The sequence below is a fragment of the Neoarius graeffei genome, chromosome 3 (assembly GCF_027579695.1).
Source record: "Neoarius graeffei isolate fNeoGra1 chromosome 3, fNeoGra1.pri, whole genome shotgun sequence".
NCBI classification, from domain to species: domain Eukaryota; kingdom Metazoa; phylum Chordata; class Actinopteri; order Siluriformes; family Ariidae; genus Neoarius; species Neoarius graeffei.
In genome coordinates this window covers 109,204,723-109,224,696 of record NC_083571.1, presented here as the reverse complement: position 1 = coordinate 109,224,696, position 19,974 = coordinate 109,204,723, and the positions used below count along the sequence as shown (strand labels likewise).

Below are 19,974 nucleotides of genomic sequence, written 5' to 3'. Positions count from 1 at the left end.
TTGTCGGGAAAATCGAGGCCAAAGTACTGGATTGGCGCAGCAGTAAGTAAATAGGAGTTGCGAGGATAATCAGACCTTGCGTCGGTCCCTATGGGAGTAAAAGGATTAAAATATGTTTATCCGTTCCTGAGATATTACAAGTCAAAGATTGAAGAAACAGCTTATTTTTTCGAAAACTGCTGTAATGTTCTGTATGAGGATCACATGGTCCAAAATGGGCCTCATTTAACCAATGAGATCAAATGTTTTTTCTTAATTATTTTTCTATTTTTCACCATTTTTTTTCAACCGCACCGTTTGACGGCGGCTGTTTTAGCGCCATTAGCATTAGTTTGTTCCTGAACATGACGTATGAACAGGTGAATGTGCTTCTCTTTATCAGGGAGTGTGAAGTATTCTGTCAGAGATGGTTGGGAGACGGATGTAAGTGCAGAAGGTGTGTTTATTAATACAAGTGAAGACAATCCAGAACGGCAGGCAAAATCGTAAAACGGTGAAACGGGCAATAGGTCGAGTGAAGCACAAACAGGATATCGTAGACTCGGCAGAATCAAAGACGAGAAACAGGAAATCAGGGATCAGGAAACCAAAGAAGGAAATAAGGCTCGGTAATGTATCAGCAACGCAAGTCAATACTTCGCAAAGTAGGTATGTTTTCACAGTTTTTATATCGGTGTGCTGATTGCGCCTTAATCCTGTGCGAGTCATTTACAGCGCGTGCGGGAGAGTCTGCTTGGCATGCGCGCTGTCCGGAGCGCACCACAGAGTCTATCTGATGTACACGCCAAGGCGCGCAGGTGTGACACCCTTGCACGTAATTAGTATAAAAATTAATGTAGATATAAATATTTTATACCAAATTATCATGGCATGTTACAAAAAATAAAGAAAAAATGCGAGTCCTCATCTCCAATTTACGAGTCCGAGTCATCAGTGCTCAAGTCCAAATCACGAGTCTTTAAAATTAGGGCACGAGTCGGACTCGAGTACTACAAGCCTTGCATATTGTATAGTCAGCTTGTTATTGGGATCTTCCCCCTCTAAATTCTATTTTATGTTGTACAGTGCGTCTTTCTTTTCGGATGTCTGATAACTTGCTGCTGTAACAAAACAATTTCCCAGCTTGGGATCAATCAAGTCCGTCCGTCCATCCATCTATAAATAAGTCGCATTAGAGCCTGACCAGTATGAGTTTGTTGCAGATAAATCTGTATCAGCTTTTATAAAAAATAAACGATAATTATAGTAGTAAATGACCATTAACAAAGAAACAGAGAGACGGAAAAAGGATCCTTCAACCATGTTATATGAGTGTTGTCGTTGCGTAGTTTGTCTACCAGAGGGCATGCTGTAACGCCACTGCTGGAAACACGCGTGATTGGAACGCCACAAAGTAGAGCACAGTAATCCACGATTTTTTAAAATTTATTGATAGTTTCTCTTTGATGTTCATATGGCAGACCTGCACAAAACACACACACACAGTATTCCCTTTTTATTTCCTTTCCATTTATAGTAGAAGTATAATTTATAATGGATCTGATCTTTAAAAAATTTTTTAAACATTTTTTTAATATATTCGACTCTTATTCTTCATAACTTTAATATATTTGGTTGTCCGTTTGTTCAAAGTACTATTTATGACAGTAAAACAAGTGCATTGTTAAATGCATTTAAAATGCATTGTTATCTTGGTGAGGATTCTTAAATAACTACACACAAATGTTGTGTTTCCGGAAAAAAAATTAAATATTGGTCAATATTCTTATCAGATTTTTAAATTCTCAAATATCAAAATTGGTACTGGGCTTAAAGGGGAACTTTTAGTCATTTTTAAACTTGCTTTATTTCTTAATTAACGTGTTATTCAATGACGTTTTAGGTTTTAGTAACCTTATATCGTGGCTCGGATTGGCAACTAATTGCAATTAAATATTATAGTTATCGGCCTATTCGGTTTTTAGCCGTGTTGAATTTAGTTCGTCTGGTCCACGGCAGGCGTCGCTTATCCGCGTGATCTTCACGAGACTTGTGCGAGACTTCAAAATGTGAAGTGTCAGCCAGACCACAACTGGGTGCAAAACACGTACTCGGCAACTTGTGTCACATTTATTCCACCAAATGAACTGTTTTCCAAATGAAATATTGCACAAAAACGAGTTTAAATGACGATTACTGCTGACTTTTTTCAAACTTTCCTGATCGCTATCAAAACAAACAAAACATCCGGCTTGATCACGTCAGCATTCGAAAGAGGGCGCGCGCGTCTTTTGACAACGTTGGCAGATGTCGGTCACTTTAATTTCCGCTTTACGTTTTACTTCCGTTCTACGATGTCTCGCACAGGTCTCAACGAATCTCGTTTACGGCCGTCGCTTTGACATATATTACAGAGCATATTTCAGACACTCATAACTTGCTATAGCAGCGACAAAATAGCTGTCAGAAATGCATTTCTATATTTAATAAAATTAGATTAATATAATTTTGATGATAAATTTGCCTTCAGTTCTCCTTTAAAATTCCTCTATTGGTCTAGCTCTTAGTCACATGATACTGGATCCTGAATGAATTTATTCCAATTATAGCACAGCTTTGTGGTATAGGTGAGTATCAGGTGAGCGTTTGTAGTAATTGTAGCTTTTACATTTGTTTACCTTCGAAGGGACGACTAATGGCGACGTTATATAGACGAAGTGATAAGATCCAGTGCTGAGCGTAAATGAGTCCACCCCCTTTGAAAATAACATTTTAAACAATATCTCAATGAACACAATTTCCAAAATGTTGAAAAGAAAGTTTAATATAACATCTGTTTAACTTATAACGTGAAAGTAAGGTTAACTAGACAGGGACACTCTAACGAGTGCAAACCCCGCCTTTTCCCTATTAAAATACATTGGGCGAAAATTTCGAAGTTCTGCCATGACCTTGACCTTTGACCTCCAAAATTTAATGGTTTCCTTCCTGGGTGATTGGCAACACGTCCAAAATTTGGTCCAAATCGATCCATTGGTTCTTGAGATATCTTGCAGACACACAGACAGACAGACAGACAGATACACACACACACAGACTGACGCAGGTGAAAATAATAACCCCTCCGACTACTGTCGGCGGGGTTAATAATATAAACTTAGATTACACATTTTTCAGTTTTACTCAAATTAGGGTGGTGCAAAAATGAGTACACCCCACAACAAAAACTACTACAGCTAGTACTTTGTTTGGCCTCCATGATTTTTAATGACAGCACCAAGTCTTCTAGGCATGGAATGAACAAGTTGGCGACATTTTGCAACATTAATCTTTTTCCATTCTTCAACAACGACCTCTTTTAGTGACTGGATGCTGGATGGAGAGTGATGCTCAACTCGTCTCTTCAGAATTCCCCACAAGTGTTCGATTGGGTTCAGATCAGGAGACAGACTTGGCCAATGAATCACTTTCACTTTGTTCTTCTTCAGAAATCCAACAGTGGCCTTAGATGTGTGTTTAGTCATGTTGGAAAAGTGCACAACGACCAAGGGCATGGAGTGATGGTAGCATCTTCTCTTTCGGTATAGAGCAATACGTCTATGAATTCATGATGCCATCAGTGAAATGCAGCTCCCCGACACCAGCAGCACTCATGCAGCCCCACATAAGGACACTGCCACCACCATGTTTCACTGTAGGCACCAGGCATTTTTCTTTGTATTCCTCACCTTTGCGACGCCATACAGTTTTGAAGCCATCAGTTCCAAACACATTTATCTTGGTCTCATCACGCCAGAGTATAGAGTCCCAGTAGTCTTCATCTTTGTCAGCATGGGCCCTGGCAAACTCTAGGTGGGCTTTTTTGTGCCTGGGCTTTAGGAGAGGCTTCTTTCGTGGACGGCATCCATGCATGCCATTCCTCTGCAGTGTACGCCGTATTGTGTCATGAGAAATAGTCACCCTTCATGATTTTCTTCAACCCTTCTCATCAGAAGACGCGCCTGTCGAGGTGTTAACTTCCGTGGACGACCTGGACGTCTCTGTGAGATGGTTGCAGTTCCACCTTTCTTAAATTTTTGTACCACTTTTGCTACAGTATTCTGACTGATAAGTAAAGCTTTGCTGATCTTCTTGTAGCCTTCACCTTTGGGGTGGAAAGAAATTATTTTCTGTTGGGGTTCACCCAGAAAGAGACCCCGATTCCTTCGTGGGCCACCCTCGGATCCGGGACGAATGACAGAACGATAGAAACAGACAGGGGAACCAGAGAGTTCACATGCCAGTTTATTCGCACAGTCACTTCATCAAAGATGAAAGATTACAAACACCTTTTATAACAAATCATAATCTCTCCAAACGGCTATTGTGTCTGTCAAATGTGTGTGTTTGTATGTGACCTCAGAGAGGGGTGTGTGGGTGTGTGTTTATGGGAGGGCGTGAGTGAGTGACATCATTTTGATATCTGTGTCTATGTGCTAGGTCAGCAAATCACATCTTAATTTCATATGTATGTGTGTGTGAATGAAACCTTCAGTCATAAGCAAAATAATATTTCAGCAATTCAGCAATTTCATTTACGCACGTCAAAGCGCGTGAGATGTTTTTACGACAATGTTTTAAACAAAGGCTATGTTTGGTCTAACAAAGAAGTGTTCTTCTCCACTGGACGAAGGTCAGGCTACACAGGAACAGTTTAAAATCACTGCCATAGTATATGCAATAGTCCAAAATAATAAAGGCTCTAAAAAGCTCTAAAATATACTATAAAAAGCTCTAAAATATACTATAAGTAATATATACTATAATATATACTATAAAAATATAAGAGTCTTAACTCTTTGTTCAGCAATAAGGCTACCATTACATCCAACATTAAAGTGTGTGTGTGTGGGTCGATCTGACACTAAAACAGACCTTGGTGGGTCCTTCAGACACTTCTCTGTTCAAAATACACATTTCATAAACAAAATGTTCCCAAACAATGTCCAGCCGAGACAGAAGGTCATTTTTAACTGAACCTTAAGTTAACGCTTAATTTTGTCACCATTTTAATAATAATACTTATAAAAATAATAAGAATAATACTTATATAAACCTAACAATCCCCCTCTTTGATAATAGTATCACTATTATCAAATCCTATTATCACCTCATGATCATATATGTGATTACATCAAGAATTAATCCTGAGTTAATCTTTGCCCTTCTCGACGTATATTGGTGCTCAGAGGGCAGGCATGCCCAATCAGCCCTCGTCCCACCTCACCGGAGCTTAGAGAAACTCAAAACCTCTTAATTCCCAGATACACGCTACTTCCTTCAGAGTAATTTGTTCTAAAACAGTGAGGGGAAAAATAAAATTAGAAGGCATATCGACCTATAGTGAGAACAGAGTCCTGTAAGAATACAGAGTTTCAGAGCATAGAGATGTGTAATAATAGTAGAAAACGGCATCAGATGAAAGACATAACACATTAGTGTGGTGTGCGCTTGTGCAGTCCAGTTAGCGAAGTTAGTCCAGAAGATGTTGTCTCGAAGTCCAGCTCGAGCGGGTAACCCTGCTCCGAGCAATGAAGTGGTCCAGAAGGCTCGGGCGGGTAACCCTGCCCCGAGCAAAGATGAAGCAGTCACGAAGGCTCGGGCGGGTAGCCCTGCCCCGAGCAACAATGAAGCCACGAAACCCGTGATGAGGACTGTCATGGTTGTAGTGAGGATGATTGGTTCCAAACGGGGCGCAAGATCTCTTCCCCTCTTTGTTCACAACGTCTTGAGGATTCTCAGTCGAATCTGTGTAGAGCTCAGAAATAGAGAGAGAGAGAACTGGCCAGAGGGAGACTAGATAGGGACACAAAAAGCATTAATAGCAGCAAACTTGTTATTGTAACACAACTTTGTTATGGAGCCTTCTTCAACTGAGTGGCATGGATCCACTGTGGAAAAAGATCAGTTAAAACAGCAGCAAAAGTAATGGCGACTATGTCTGCAGGCCCATTATATTGTTTTCCCAATTGTCCAAATCATTACTTTAAAAAGTCATCACACCAGCACCTGTCTCCCACGTGAAAGGGGTGTGTGGTGGAGATAATATTGTACTATTGACCTTGGTACAAATTTTATGCAACTTATCTATAAGGGCTGCAGAATACTCATCCATATGCATTTTCAAATCAGAGGTACCCGGAGCCGGAGTTCCCTTCTTCCAGGGGAGAGTCTTCCAAAAATAATTTCTTGGTGTCACACGAATTTCAGCCAGAATGAATTATGGATTACAGAAGCAAACCTGGGTCCTGCATGACCTTAATTAATTTGTCTTTCAATGTTCGATTAGTACGTTCTACGATACCAGAGGATTGAGGAATGTGAAAACACCAGTTTAGTTTAGAGATACTTACAAAGGTTTTGTGTGACTTTTGAGGTGAAAGGGGTACCTTTGTCAGAATCTATGGCATTTGAAACCCCATAACTATAACAATAATTATTATTGATTTCTTATTATTTTATTGTTGTTATTTTATTGTTTGTTTTTCTTTTTTTACTGTCCAGTGTTCTTAGGTACCTTGAAAGGCACTTATAAATAAAATGTATCATTATTATTATTATAACTACCGTAGGTATCAAAACGAGTAACTACCTTCGTGTTCTCTCGAGAACAGGGAAAAACTTCTACCCATTTAGAGAATTTGTCCACAATCAAGATGACAAAAATCAAATGAGAAAGGAAGAGCGTATGTCTCATGCAGAATATCAGGCTGATATTTGGGGAATTCTGAAGAGACAAGTCGAGCATCACTCTCCATCCAGCATCCAGTCACTAAAAGAGGTCGTTGTTGAAGAATGGAAAAAGATTGATGTTGCAAAATGTCGCCAACTTGTTCATTCCATACCTAGAAGACTCGGTGCGGCCATTAAAAATCATGGAGGCCATACTGTACAAAGTATTAGATGTAGTAGTTTTTGTTGTGGGGTGTACTCATTTTTGCACCACCCTAATTTGAGTAAAACTGAAAAATGTGTAATCTAAGTTATATTATTAACTTTACTTTCACGTTATAAGTTAAACAGATGTTATATTAAACTTTTCAACATTTTGGAAATTGTTTGTGTTCATTGAGATATTGTTCAAAATGTTTCTTTTCAAAGGGGGCGTACTCATTTACGCTCAGCACTGTACATCTCCACTACATCTTTCAAAGTTTCCTAAAGCAGCTGTCATTTTGTGATCAACAGAAACATTTTATCTGCAAGCCAAAATGACTAAATGGACTTTAGCGTCAGCTGTAAAAATGTTTCATTTAACCCAAGAGGTATCATCTGCCTGTAAAGCCTGAGGCATCTTTAAGAAGGGGACTAAAAATACATTTTTCATTTTCTCAAAATGAAAAATATTAGGTAATTCAGGCCTTGAATTTTCTTATGGGACGAAGGAGAAAAACGCCAAAATCAGGATGGAAAAGAAAGAATTGTGCAGCACTCAGCATGACGTAAAAATGATTCGTATCTCAATGTTACTGTTTAAACCTAATTTTTTATGGAAGTTTTTGTGATTTTACTCTGCTGTTACGGTTTCTGCTTAACGTATCAGCTGGTCAGTATTGTGTAAACTAAAAAAAAAAAGTGTTCATTGCATAAAATGTGTGCAGTTGATTTTTTTTTCAACTCTCACAGCACATATTTGTGAACAAAATACATTATTTTGAATAAAACTCTTATTTGTAAGTCAATTTCAAAACTGTTTTGTTTTAACATTTTTTTTTTAATCAGCAGAGCTCAGTTTCACCAGCAAAGAAGAAGAGGAAGCAGAATGGATTAGTACCAACCATTAGCACCAAGAAAAAGATGAAAAAGATTCCTGAGGAGAGAAAAACAAAGGAGGAAGAAAACCATGATGATCCAGTCGATGTAAGTTTGTGCCCTTGTACAACTGAGTTTTCAGTGCTTTACCTCGTAGTTTAACCTCTAAAACTCCCAGGACACTTCAGTGGGCCAAGGATTAAAATTATCTCATAATTGTATGTCTTCCCTATTAGTTTAACAGTAGTAACTGAATCATTTATGCTAGTTTTATTTTAATTTATTTTGGATTTTCTGAAATCAACAAGGAGTCTAAATTTGCATATGGCCACTTAAGTCAGTCGTGCTAAAAGTTCCAAAGTATCTTTTAACCTGCCAAGGCCTTTTAACGTCTCTTAGGTGGGGTTTACATTAGACCGTATCAGCGGGTCATCAGATTAACGTTTTTAAAACGATTAGCGTGCACACAGCAACGCCAATACACGATTCGCGTGCACACAGCAACGCCAATACACGGATACGCTCGGCTCCGCAGGCATCCTGCACTCCAAATCACTCCGCTCTGAACAGCGAGTGCCCTCTGGAGGGTGCGCACTCCGGCCCTGCGCAGCTCACAGAGCGCGCGAGTGAAGCGCACGAGCAGTGATTCGGGACTGAGCCGCTGTGTGTGTGATCTCAGTGCATATCACTTACCACTTGCAAGTGGAAGGATGGCAAGCCTAAAGACAATCATAACTACACAATGGGCAGTATTTGCATCAGTATTTGCAGTATTTTCATATTTTTATACTCTTTAATGAAAGGTGATACAAGGCGGAAGTCCGCGCCGTTTTTCAGCAGTCGCGTCACATGACCAACGCCAGCGAATCAGGAAGGTGGATGTCACAGTGACGTTGTCCAATGACAACGCCAGCTAGAGCTCAGCACAGCGTATCCGCGTATTCTCAATGTTTACACAGCACCGGATCAGACACGATCTGGATTGAATACGTGGACCCTGGCGGATTCCCGTTTCCAGGCGTTTTAATGTAAACGGACAGTGCATCCGCAAAGAAAACGAGAGAGATACGGTCTAATGTAAACTTGGCCTTAGTGATCATGATTGACTACAGCTGGTACTTTCCCTCTGTCACCATAAACAGTTTATTTTTTTAACAGCACTCATTGGATTGGGCAGCACACAGTACAATGGAAAAGTCCAAGGAACTCAGTGCAGATCTGAGAAAGAGGGTCATAGATTTACACAACTCTGGAATATCTCTTGGAACCATTTCGAATGAACTGCAGATTCCAAGATCAGTTCAAACAACTGTATGTAATAATAATAATATCAGTTAAACTTGTATAGCACCTTTCTCATACCCAAGGTCGCTTTACAACTGGGGAAAGAAATAAAAAAAAGTCCACCAAAAAAAGGTCAGGATGTTATTCCAATGGTGTAGCTGCCACAGTCCCACCAAAAGGCGCACAAAGATAAGTCTCACACTGCCTGCACAGTCGCCGCGATGCTGCCGGGCAACACCGCCCGGAACACCATGCCATGGATCCATAAAGTGAGCAGAGAAGCACGGCCACGCAGGGCGCTGGTATGTCCCATACTGCCTACACAGGCACCGTGACGCCACCGAGCAACATTGCTTAGAACACCGCGCCAAGCACAGAAGCACCGCCGCACAGAGCGCTGGACAACCACGATGTTAAAGAGAGCAACAAGCTCACTGCAGTCCATAGTGAGGAGCACAGGCATCACCAACGGCGAGCCAAGGCCTGGAGGGAACCGATGTCCAAAACTGGGTCCGGAGGTACACTACAACCGGACAAAACACTCAAACAAAAAACAAACATCAAACTACACAAACACAAAAAAGAAAAATAAAAGAGAAAATAAAATAAAAATAAAAAGCTCCGGTGAGAAGTGGCAGCCAGAATGCACACGGCGTACTCTCAATTGGAAACGGAAAAAAAAGTGTAAGTACAGGTTATTGGGAGGTGTAGCCAAGACCCAAACTGTCACCCTCAGCTGGTTCAGATGGTCAGGAGCAACTAAAGAACCACCAAGGCACAGACCTGCCATGAACTGGAAGTTGCTGGAACACCAGTGTCACTGTTCACAGTCAAGTGAGTTTTAGATCACCATGGAGGATCTTTTACAAATACAACATTCCTGTACGTTTCAGACCCAGTAACATTCTGAGGCAGAAATTGGTCCACCCGAAGGACAGAATACTCGGACACAAACAGGACAACGTAGTGTACGGAGTTCAGTGCAGTGAGGAATGCACAGACCTGTACATTGGGGAAACGAAACAACCGCTTCACAGGCACATGGCTCAACACAGGAGAGCCAGTTCCTCAGGCCAGGACTCTGCAGTCTATCTTCATCTCGATAAGAAAGGATACTTGTTTCAGGACTGCAATGTATGCATTTTAGCCAGAGAAGACCAGTGGTTTGAAAAAGGAGTAAAAGAAGCCATCTTCGTCAACATGGAACGACCATCACTGAACAGAGGAGGTAGTCTGAGACACCAAGTCAAGTTTATTTTTTATAGCGCTTTTAACAATAGATATTGTCGCAAAGCAGCTTTACGGAATTTTAGTGACTTTAAACATGAGCTAATTTTATCCCTAGTCTATCCCCAATGAGCAAGCCTGTGGTGACGGTGGCAAGGAAAAACTCCCTCAGACAACATGAGGAAGAAACCTTGAGAGGAACCAGACTCAAAAGGGAACCCATCCTCATTTGGGTGATAACAGATAGCATGATGATAACATTTTAACAGTTTTAACATGAAGTCTGTTTTGTTGACGTTATAAACTGTTCATTGATGGAAACTTAAGTGTAAAACTGTTCATGACAACTGCAGTCCTAAAGTTAGCAAGTCAACCATAGTCCTCAGCCATAAAAGCATTACTGTAAGTGTTCAGAGCGTCTTCCAGGTGCGACTTTCGACTGTCCATATGGGGCCGTCCTCCACAGGAGCGATGTGATGAGACTCCAACCAGACGTAGGGCATCAGGATGGATCAGGCAGGTCCGAGGAGCAGAAGAGTTCAGCATCTCGATCTCAGGATTGACACGTAACTCACAGGGTCAGACAGAGTTTGGGGGTGGGGGGGGGAGAAAACACAGGTTGTTAGGTATGCCCAACATCACCTGATGAGTAGGAACAGTATACATTTTGCGCTGAGTGCAAGCAGGGACTCTGGCAAGACTAGCTATGACAGCATAACTAAAAGGGGAGAGCCAGAAGGTAACACAGGCATGAGGGAGCCCCAGGACATAAAGCAGCCAGCCACTATACCGTCAACAAACTCAAGTGAGCAAGTGAGTGGGGACTGACAGCATCCATACATCCCAGTTTACCAAAACACTCTATGCCTGAGGACCCTCCAGATCTACTCCTTTACTTAATAAAATTAACAAAAGGCTTGACTAAACAGATATGTTTTCAGCCTAGACGTAAACACTGAGACTGTGTCTGAGTCCTGAGCACTACTTGGAAGGCTGTTCCATAACTGCTGGGCTTTGTAAGAAAAGGCTCTGCCCCCTGATGTAGCCTTCACTATATGAGTTACCAGCAGATAGTCTGCATCTTTTGATCCAAGTAGGCGTGGTGGGTCATAAAGGGCCAGAAGTTCGCTCAGGTATTGTGGCGCAAGACCATTCAGTGCTTTAAAGGTCAATAGTAGTGTTTTATAAACAATACGAAATTTGATTGGGAGCCAATGCAGTGCGGATATGACAGGAGTGATGTGGTCATATCTTCTAGTTCTAGTAAGGACTCTTGACCACTTATCAGCCACCTACAATGTAGTCCTTGGCACACTTCCCAGAAAACTGAATACACATCCACACCAAGACTCGGCTGACTTCAATGACTCACACCATGGCAGAGAGAGCCAATGACCTACAGATCACCCTAATGACCCTCTAGACTGCTAACACCATTCGCACCTGGCCTCCAGTGACCCTAACATTTACAAGATGACTGAGAGGGTCAATGACCCATGTGACCTCAATGACTTTCCTTAGGGTTGCTTTTGGTCTACTAGAGGATAAATACCTGGAACTCCCTACTAGTCAGACAGAACTGAAGAAGCCTTCCACATGAGAGGTGAAACGTCTTCAAGAATTTCAAGCGAGTCCAGTTACCTTCTTTAGCACCTACGGTTTACTATGACCTGGATAACAGAGAACCTTCACAGACATATCACCATGGACTGAGAGGATCCAAGAAAGAAGCCTCTGCTCCAAAATTGACACCTTCAGGATCGACTCAGGTTTGGAGCTGATCACATGGACAAAGAAAAACCTTTCTGGAGGAAAGTTTTGTGGTCAGATGAGACAAATGCCGCTTTTCCACTACCAATGTGGCTGAGTTGGGCTGAGCCGCGCGGTGCTGAGTTGGGCTGAGTCGAGCTGAGTGGGGCTGTTGGAGTTGCATTTCGACTACAACCGCGCTGAACCGTGCTGGCTGGAAGTGGGTGGACACATTGGGTGGAGTTCGCGAAAGTGGGTGGACGTCACGTGATGTCGTTAGGCGGCGCAAACAGTGACATCAGTGACCTTTTAAGCGGTAGTCTCACGACCTGGATAGTAAACAATAAACATGGAGGACATGGAGTCGTTAGTGTTGCTGGTCTTGGTGCTGTGGCTTGTTGTCACCGACAACGCCAACGGATACTGGCAAGAGCGTATAGATGAGGCGAGGCGCATAAGGCTTCAGAAATTCTTGTAATTCGTAATTCTCCTTCTTCCGGGTTTACGGTGTTTACAGATCCCAGCGTGCTCGCAGGGCGTGTGTGGGCATGTGAAGACACTCCTCCTCACCAATCAGTGCACAGGGGAGTGTCTCCTCACGCCCCTAGCCCCACTCGGCTCGGTTTGGCTCGCTTCAGCCCTACTCCAAAACCGTGCGAGTTTTGGGTGCTGAGTAGGGCTGAAGCGAGCTGAGTTGTGCTGCTCTGGGGTAGTCGAAACGCGAACCATGTCGGGCTGAAGTGAGCTGAAAAAGGGTAGTGGAAAAGGGCCAAAAGATTGAGTTGTTTGGCCGCAATAACCAGACGTACAGAGGAACACTGTACCAGCTGTTGAGCATGGTGGTGATAGCAGCATGTGGATAGAATCATGAAGAAGGAGGACTACCTCAGAATTCTTCAGCATAACCTCTAACCGTCAGAAACTTGGATACAATTGATTGTTCCAACAGGACCTGGACTCCAAAAACACATCAGTGCTGGTTGTGGAATGGATAAAGCATACTAACATTAAGCTTAAAACAAGTCCTGACCTAAACCATATCGAAAATATGTGGACTGTGCTTAAAAGTCTGGTTTGTGCTAGGAAACCACCAAATTTAGTTGAACTTGACCAATTCTGCCAAGAAGAGTGCTCAAATATCCAACCAGAATTCTGCCAGAAGCTTGTTGATGGCTAGCAGAAGCATCTGGTCTGGGTGAAACTTGCTACAGGCCATTTAACCAAATATTAGGTGTGCTGTATGTACTGTATATTTTTGACCCAGTATAGTTTTCGGAAAACCCATAATAAATTACGTGTGCACCAAATAAATTTTTTCCCGTATTAAAGATGTATGTCGCTCAATCATTCTGCCACAAAAAAGAACAGTTCAAAGAAATCACTGAAAGCCCAACATTGCCATGATAGTCATGTCCATGATCACATTCGTGTCCCTGTATGTAAACTTCTGGCCACAACTGTATATACCTGAGTGATAAGCTGCAAGTTTAAAGCTAGATGACCTTTCAGATTTTTCATGTGTAGGTCATAAAAAGAATTTTCCCCGACACCCAATAATTTTTGTTTAGTGGACCGAAAGCTACTGAATTTGCTTCACCGACTTCCAATTTTATTAGTTTTTTAAAAATAGAACAATTAATGAATTTATCTCCACGTGGCCCTAAATTCTCTGCTATTTTTTCCTGCTTCCCCATGACCCAATTCAAGATACTACATCATGCATGACGTGGTGGGCTTTCCCTGTTCACCCAAGGCATTGTGGGATACAAATTTGAAACAGGAGAGAAAAATGAAGGACGTGAGTGTGCGAATGAAACGTAAAAGACTGACTACAGTCATGGAAAGAAAGCGAGAAGAAAAGACGTTATGTTATATACGAAGGAAAGGAAACGCAGGACCAAATTAATAAATATCGGCGCTCAGCGAGCACCTCGGTGTGATCAGCTGTTCGTTTAGTGACAGAATGATGGAACTGTCAATGCACAGTCAAAGGTAAACCTGTAGATGGCAGTAATGCAACACTGTGGATGCCAGCTGCCGTAAAACCCAAAAGAAGAAGAAAAAGAAAGTAAACCTGCGCATGCGCACACGGACTTCCTCTGTCTGCTTGACTGCGCAAAGTGAGCAATTTCATGCAGATTATTTGCTTTAATCCCCTCAAATTAAATAACTTCCCAGCCACAGAATGGCCTTATATTTTTGAGATATTACAGAAATAAACATATATCACAATGACCACATTTCAGAGGGAACTAAATTTGACCAATTTTTTTTTTTTTAAAGATATCTTTTTGGGCTTTTTTCACCTTTATTGGATAGGACAGTGTAGAGACAGGACAGGAAATGAGTGGGAGAGAGAGACGGGGAGGGATCGGGAAATGACCTCGGGTCGGAATCGAACCCGGGTCCCCGGATTTATGGTATGGCGCCTTATCCACCTGAGCCACGATGCCCCCAATTTCACCGATTTTTTTTTTTTTTTAATGAAATTGAAAGGCTGTCTAGCTTTTTAAGGAGTTTGATGATCTTGCAGGAGGAGCAGCGACCGTCAAACGGGACCGATCGAGTGAGCAATGAAACACTTCACACGCTTCTCAGTGAGCTGGCTGGGGTGGACAACAGCAGGGAGCGAGCGAGCATGCTGTTTCAGTGGCTCATTCATCCTGTTAAAGCCAAAACCTTCTTCAGGTACAACCCTCTTCCACCAGCGATGTGTCGATGAATAAGATCAAACCTTTCTTCGCTCTTCCAACATGATAAATGTTTCTGGGCCAGTCTGTGTATATTTATATATGTTTTTTTAAACACATGAATTGATTAAAATCTCATTTCTGATGATATAAAAGCTTAAAGCGGAACTGAAGGCAAATTTTTTATGATCAAAATTCTATTTATCTCATTTTATTAAATATAGGAATGCATTTTTGATCGCTATTTTGTCGCTGCTATAGCAAGATATGAGTGTTTGAAATATGCTCTGTAATATATCAGTCCATATGTCAAAGCAACGGCCATAAACGAGATTCGTCGAGACCTGTGCGAGACATCGTAGAACGGAGGTAAAACGTACAGCGGAAATCAAAGTGACCAACGTTGTCAAAAGACGTGCGCGCCCTCTTCCGAATGCTGATGTAATCAAGCCGGAAGTTTCGTTTGTTTTCATAGCAATCAGGAAAGTTTGAAAAAAGTAGGCAGTAATCGTCATTTAACCTCGTTTTTGTGCAATGCTTCGTTTGGAAAATAATTTTCAAAACGGCGGCACTGACACCTGGCTGACGCTTCACGTTTCGAAGTCTCGCACAAGTCTCGTGAAGATCGCGCGGATAAGTGACGTCTGCCGTGGACCAAATGAACTAAATTCAACACGGCTAAAAAACGAACAGGCCGATACGTATAATATTTAATTACAATTCGTTGCCAATACGAGTCACGATATAAGGTTACTAAAACCGAAAACGTAATTGAATAACACGTTAATTAAGAACTAAAGCAATTTTAAAAATGACTTCAGTTCTCCTTTAAAAAGCCTCAGTGGTTCCCCACACCAGCACTTTGACCGTGGAAATGAGGTAACAAATTGACATGCACACTGTCAAACTGCTGTGTAAATCTGTCTTTTTTTTTTTCCTCTCCCGTAGGGATAATTGGGAGAAGAAGCCCATCTTGATCAGACGCCAGAATCCACACTATTATGAGGGTCTTTTCTCAACAGCAGAGTTTGACCGCATTTTGAAAAATGTAATTTATTCTGTGTTATGATCAGTCTATTAATTCTATCACTGTATTTTTATGTGTGTATGCATGCGTGTGTGTGTGTGCGCAAGATTCTGTCTTGGAGAATGACCTCTCCCTAAAGTGCTTTGGTAGAGTTTAGGGGTTTAGTCCATCCTTAACAAGCCATCCCTATCAAAAATCAAAGTCCTTCCCATGCCATGTGGCGCATAGGGCGGCGCCGATCCCCGTTTCCATAGCTCTTGGCCTCTCGTCTATTACATAGCTAGGGTTTCAGTGGGGGGCTAGTCCTCTGGTAACCGCTATAGTTTGACTCCCCACTTGCATCTGTATTGCAGCGTGCCTTGCCAGACGGCAGTAGGTACCATTTTGATGATGGTCTTTGGTATGACCCGACGGTGAGTAGAACTCGTGAGCTCCCGATCGAGAGGTGGACACGCTAACCACTAGGCCAACTCGTGACTTAACAAGCCGTCCCTATACAGCAGTGTAACTACAGAAACCTTGTCATTCAGCTTTGTCTGATTGTTGCTGCTGTGTTACAGCCAGTAAACCTCCTCGGCTCCATTGGAGTACTACGATCACGAGGTTTGAAATGGGTAAACAAATGCCTCGTGTGTTTTGTATGGATTATCTGTATTCATGAACTTCAAAGTCTGAGATATAGCTCAAAATGGTACATTGTTGCGCAGCTTATGGCTGCAATAACAATTCAAGTGATAGCAGTTTATCATTTCATTCTTTTCCAAGCGATTAAAGACTTCAGGAGGGAATAAATTAAGCTTTTTTTGTCCAAATTGCATCACTGGCCGCACTATTAGTGACCGCCATTTTGGATTTGTGTTTACCCATTTCAGACATAGTCCTGGGTATGGCTTTAAACTGCAACCGGTGGTGAGTCTCAGGTCCGGGAGGATCTGAATAATTTTTAATGACACCCTTCAGAGTTAGTCAGGGATGACCAATCTTTCATTTCTCCTCGGGTTCCCAGAAGAGGACAGAAGTTGCAGGTTCTACATGTCGCATCATATGGCCTGCAAGGGCAAGGCAACGCTGCCTGATTATAGTGGTTAATCTTGGTAATTTCCCATAGAGTTGGCTGTTGGTCAAATGGTCATGCCAGGACGCATTCTTTACCACCCTGAGCATTCCTGTGTAAGTACCATCAAGCGATTTTGTGAGAGTCCATGATTCAGTACTGGAGAGGAGGATGGTTTCAACTGACTGTTTGAAAATGTGAACCTTGGTCTCGGTACTGATTGAGGATGCCCACACCTTTGAGAGTGCATTTAGAGCACCCCAAGCTTATGCTTTCCTCACTTCAATATCATGTGCTGGATCTGTCCAACCTTAGTCCTGGGTATGACTTTAAACTGCAACCAGTGGTGAGTCTCAGGTCCGGGAGGACTTGAGTATTGGGGAAAGCGGAGTTACCCCTTAATCACCATTGCTCCCAGGTCTGCTCTGACCTGGAGTGGTAGCACCCGCCTGGGTTCCAGCTATGGGTTAAATAGTACATCACTAATAAGGTGCTGGCAGGGTGCTTTTTGGTGCAATGTGGCAGATGAACCCAACAGGGTCAATGGCACACCACCAGATGGCACGTTGAAGAGCCACTCAAATGGACAATGGATGGCATCACTTGGCAAGTCAGTTGTCACTGCGGGGCAACTTCCATACCCATCAGGTTTGTGGCACTTTTGTGACCCACTTGGCATCAGGTCTGGAGGTCCAGAGAGACAACGCGATGGGGGCACGACATTGTTTGTCTTACCTTATCGTGCAAGGCGCTTCGTTAGGAGAGGCGAAAAGTATGCGAGAGCTCACGAGGCCAGGCATTGCATGGCGGCTCAGCCAGGCCATTCGTGCCGGCCGCTACGGCCGTCTCTGTTGGTCTGGTGCGGGCCTCGCGGCCCATCTGCATTTCTGTGCGTCCTAACGAAGCAGTCATCATTGCTAGTAATGGACAGCCGCTCTGAGTCCGAGGAGCTCTATTTCATCTAGCATAGCTGGGAATTTTTGCCGTTATATTACAGGTACCTTTCCACAACATGACAGTAGATGCTGGAGTTCCATGCTATGAAAATATGGGAATGCTAATGCAAAGCATTGTAACATAGTGTTGTAGCCAAGACCACCTCAACCGAGACCAAGTCATGACTGAGACCAGAGTGTATTGCGGCCAAGACTTTGAGGGGTTGAGACCATGTCACGTTATTGGTTACGTTTGAAGCAAGAAGCATCAGACAATGCATAGGCAATTTAGCGAAGTCCCCACAGTTGTGGTCTTGTTCAGTCTTGAAATAAAATCCCGGGTCTCTTTGTCTGAAACTGAGACAAGACAGAGTAAAGATGCGGTCGATTCCAAGACGAAATGGAGACCTTCAAAAAGTGGTCTACCCGTTTCAAGTACCACAACGCTATTGTAACGTATACATTGTTTTGCTGTACAGGTGAACTGATGAACTGTGTCTTATTGCTATCGTGATCGCTCTGTCCGTCTGTCCATCGGTCTGTAAACATTTTAGTTTCCGGAGCATAACTCAAAAACTATTAGGAATTTTTTCACGAAAACTGACAGTTTTGTTAATTGACTAGAAGAGTTGTGGCTTTTGACGTTTTGGGATTTCTGTGAGTTTAATTTTTTCCGTATTTCCGTGGCAACCAATTCAACTTGGGAAAATTCGGCGTGGGGTTTCATGTGGGGGCCAGGGGGATATGTCATTTCCTGATGACTCTTGTTGCTTTAGTGACCGTGTGCATTCGAGTTGGCATGGACTCCCTAAATTTGTGCAAAACCTTCTGATCCATTTTACACTGAATCCACTGGAGCGTCGTCTGAACACGTTTCAGTAGAAGAGATTAGGCTCAAGGAAAATGTGACCTTTTGTACAAAGCAGTTAACATGGTCACAACCACTGATTTGCATAAATTTAAATGTAGGCAAGAATTTTGAATATAAACCAAGATATTTTAAATTTAGAATCAAGAACATTAACTTTCTTTGTTTTTAATATTTCCAAATTCTGAAATCTCATCTCATTATCTGTAGCCGCTTTATCCTGTTCTACAGGGTCGCAGGCAAGCTGGAGCCTATCCCAGCTGACTACGGGTGAAAGGCGGGGTACACCCTGGACAAGTCGCCAGGTCATCACAGGGCTGACACATAGACACAGACAACCATTCACACTCACATTCACACCTACGGTCAATTTAGAGTCACCAGTTAACCTAACCTGCATGTCTTTGGACTGTGGGGGAAACCGGAGCACCTGGAGGAAACCCACGCGGACACGGGGAGAACATGCAAACTCCGCACAGAAAGGCCCTCGCCGGCCACGGGGCTCGAACCCGGACCTTCTTGCTGTGAGGCGACAGCGCTAACCACTACACCACCGTGCCGCCCAAATTCTGAAATATTTTGTTTATTTCCTTTTTTAAATGGAAAACCCCCAGATTTTCAGTGTGGTCTCAGACATTCGGACCCCACTGTATATTAATGAACTCATTCTCATACTCTATCGCTTTTATAGTAATAGCTTGTATGATGGATGCTGCAGATAATTTGGAAATAAACAGATTTACAGGAAGTAAGTATTGGTATTTAATGACAAAAAACAGCTTGGCTTCAGTCAGTGTCAGTGCTTTGAGGTAAAGCTCTTCCTTCAGGATTTACGCTGTAAGGAAATTGTTCAGGACACAGGGCTTTGTGCTTTTGTTCTTATTCAGTTATGTGGCAAGCTTCATTTGGTTTTGTCTTTTTCGGGTTCACTTTATTTGTCATTTCCCTGAGTATTTACATGCACAGAAAGAAATGAAAGCGTGTTTCTCATCAGCATGATGCAGTGCAATTAAAAAGTGAAATAATCAATTTAAAAAGTTAAATTATCCGTTAAAAACTAAATGATCAATTAAAAAGTTAAATTATCAGTTATAAATGATCAGCCTCTTAAAATGGATCTAAAACAGCCATTTAAACATAAACAATCCAATGTTCAAACACCCCTTAGCAGCCAAGCTCACAACATGGACGACACAGTCCATTTATTATTCTTACAGCTTGTGGGAAGAAGCTGTTTAGCATCCTGCCGGTTCTGCAGCTGATGCTTCTGTACCTCGTCCCAGACGGTAGGAGGGAGAAGATGCCGTGGGAAGGGTGAGAAAGGTCCTTAATGATGGAGATAGCCCTGCAGGTGCAGCGCTTCTGGTAGA

The 19,974-nt window shown here is 42.4% G+C and overlaps 1 protein-coding gene across 2 annotated transcripts in view; it reads left to right on the top strand.

The window, feature by feature from the left end:
• riox1 (ribosomal oxygenase 1) overlaps positions 1 to 19,974 on the top strand; it is a 70,542-nt gene that overhangs the window by 4,799 nt on the left and 45,769 nt on the right. The window contains exons 2-4 of one of the 2 annotated variants that reach the window (XM_060917870.1): positions 7,741 to 7,878; positions 14,564 to 14,718; positions 15,669 to 15,768. In XM_060917870.1, the coding sequence (XP_060773853.1) occupies positions 7,741 to 7,878; positions 14,564 to 14,718; positions 15,669 to 15,768 (393 nt within the window). The remainder of the gene's footprint in view (positions 1 to 7,740; positions 7,879 to 14,563; positions 14,719 to 15,668; positions 15,769 to 19,974) is intronic. The other variant, XM_060917871.1, reaches the window with a different exon arrangement.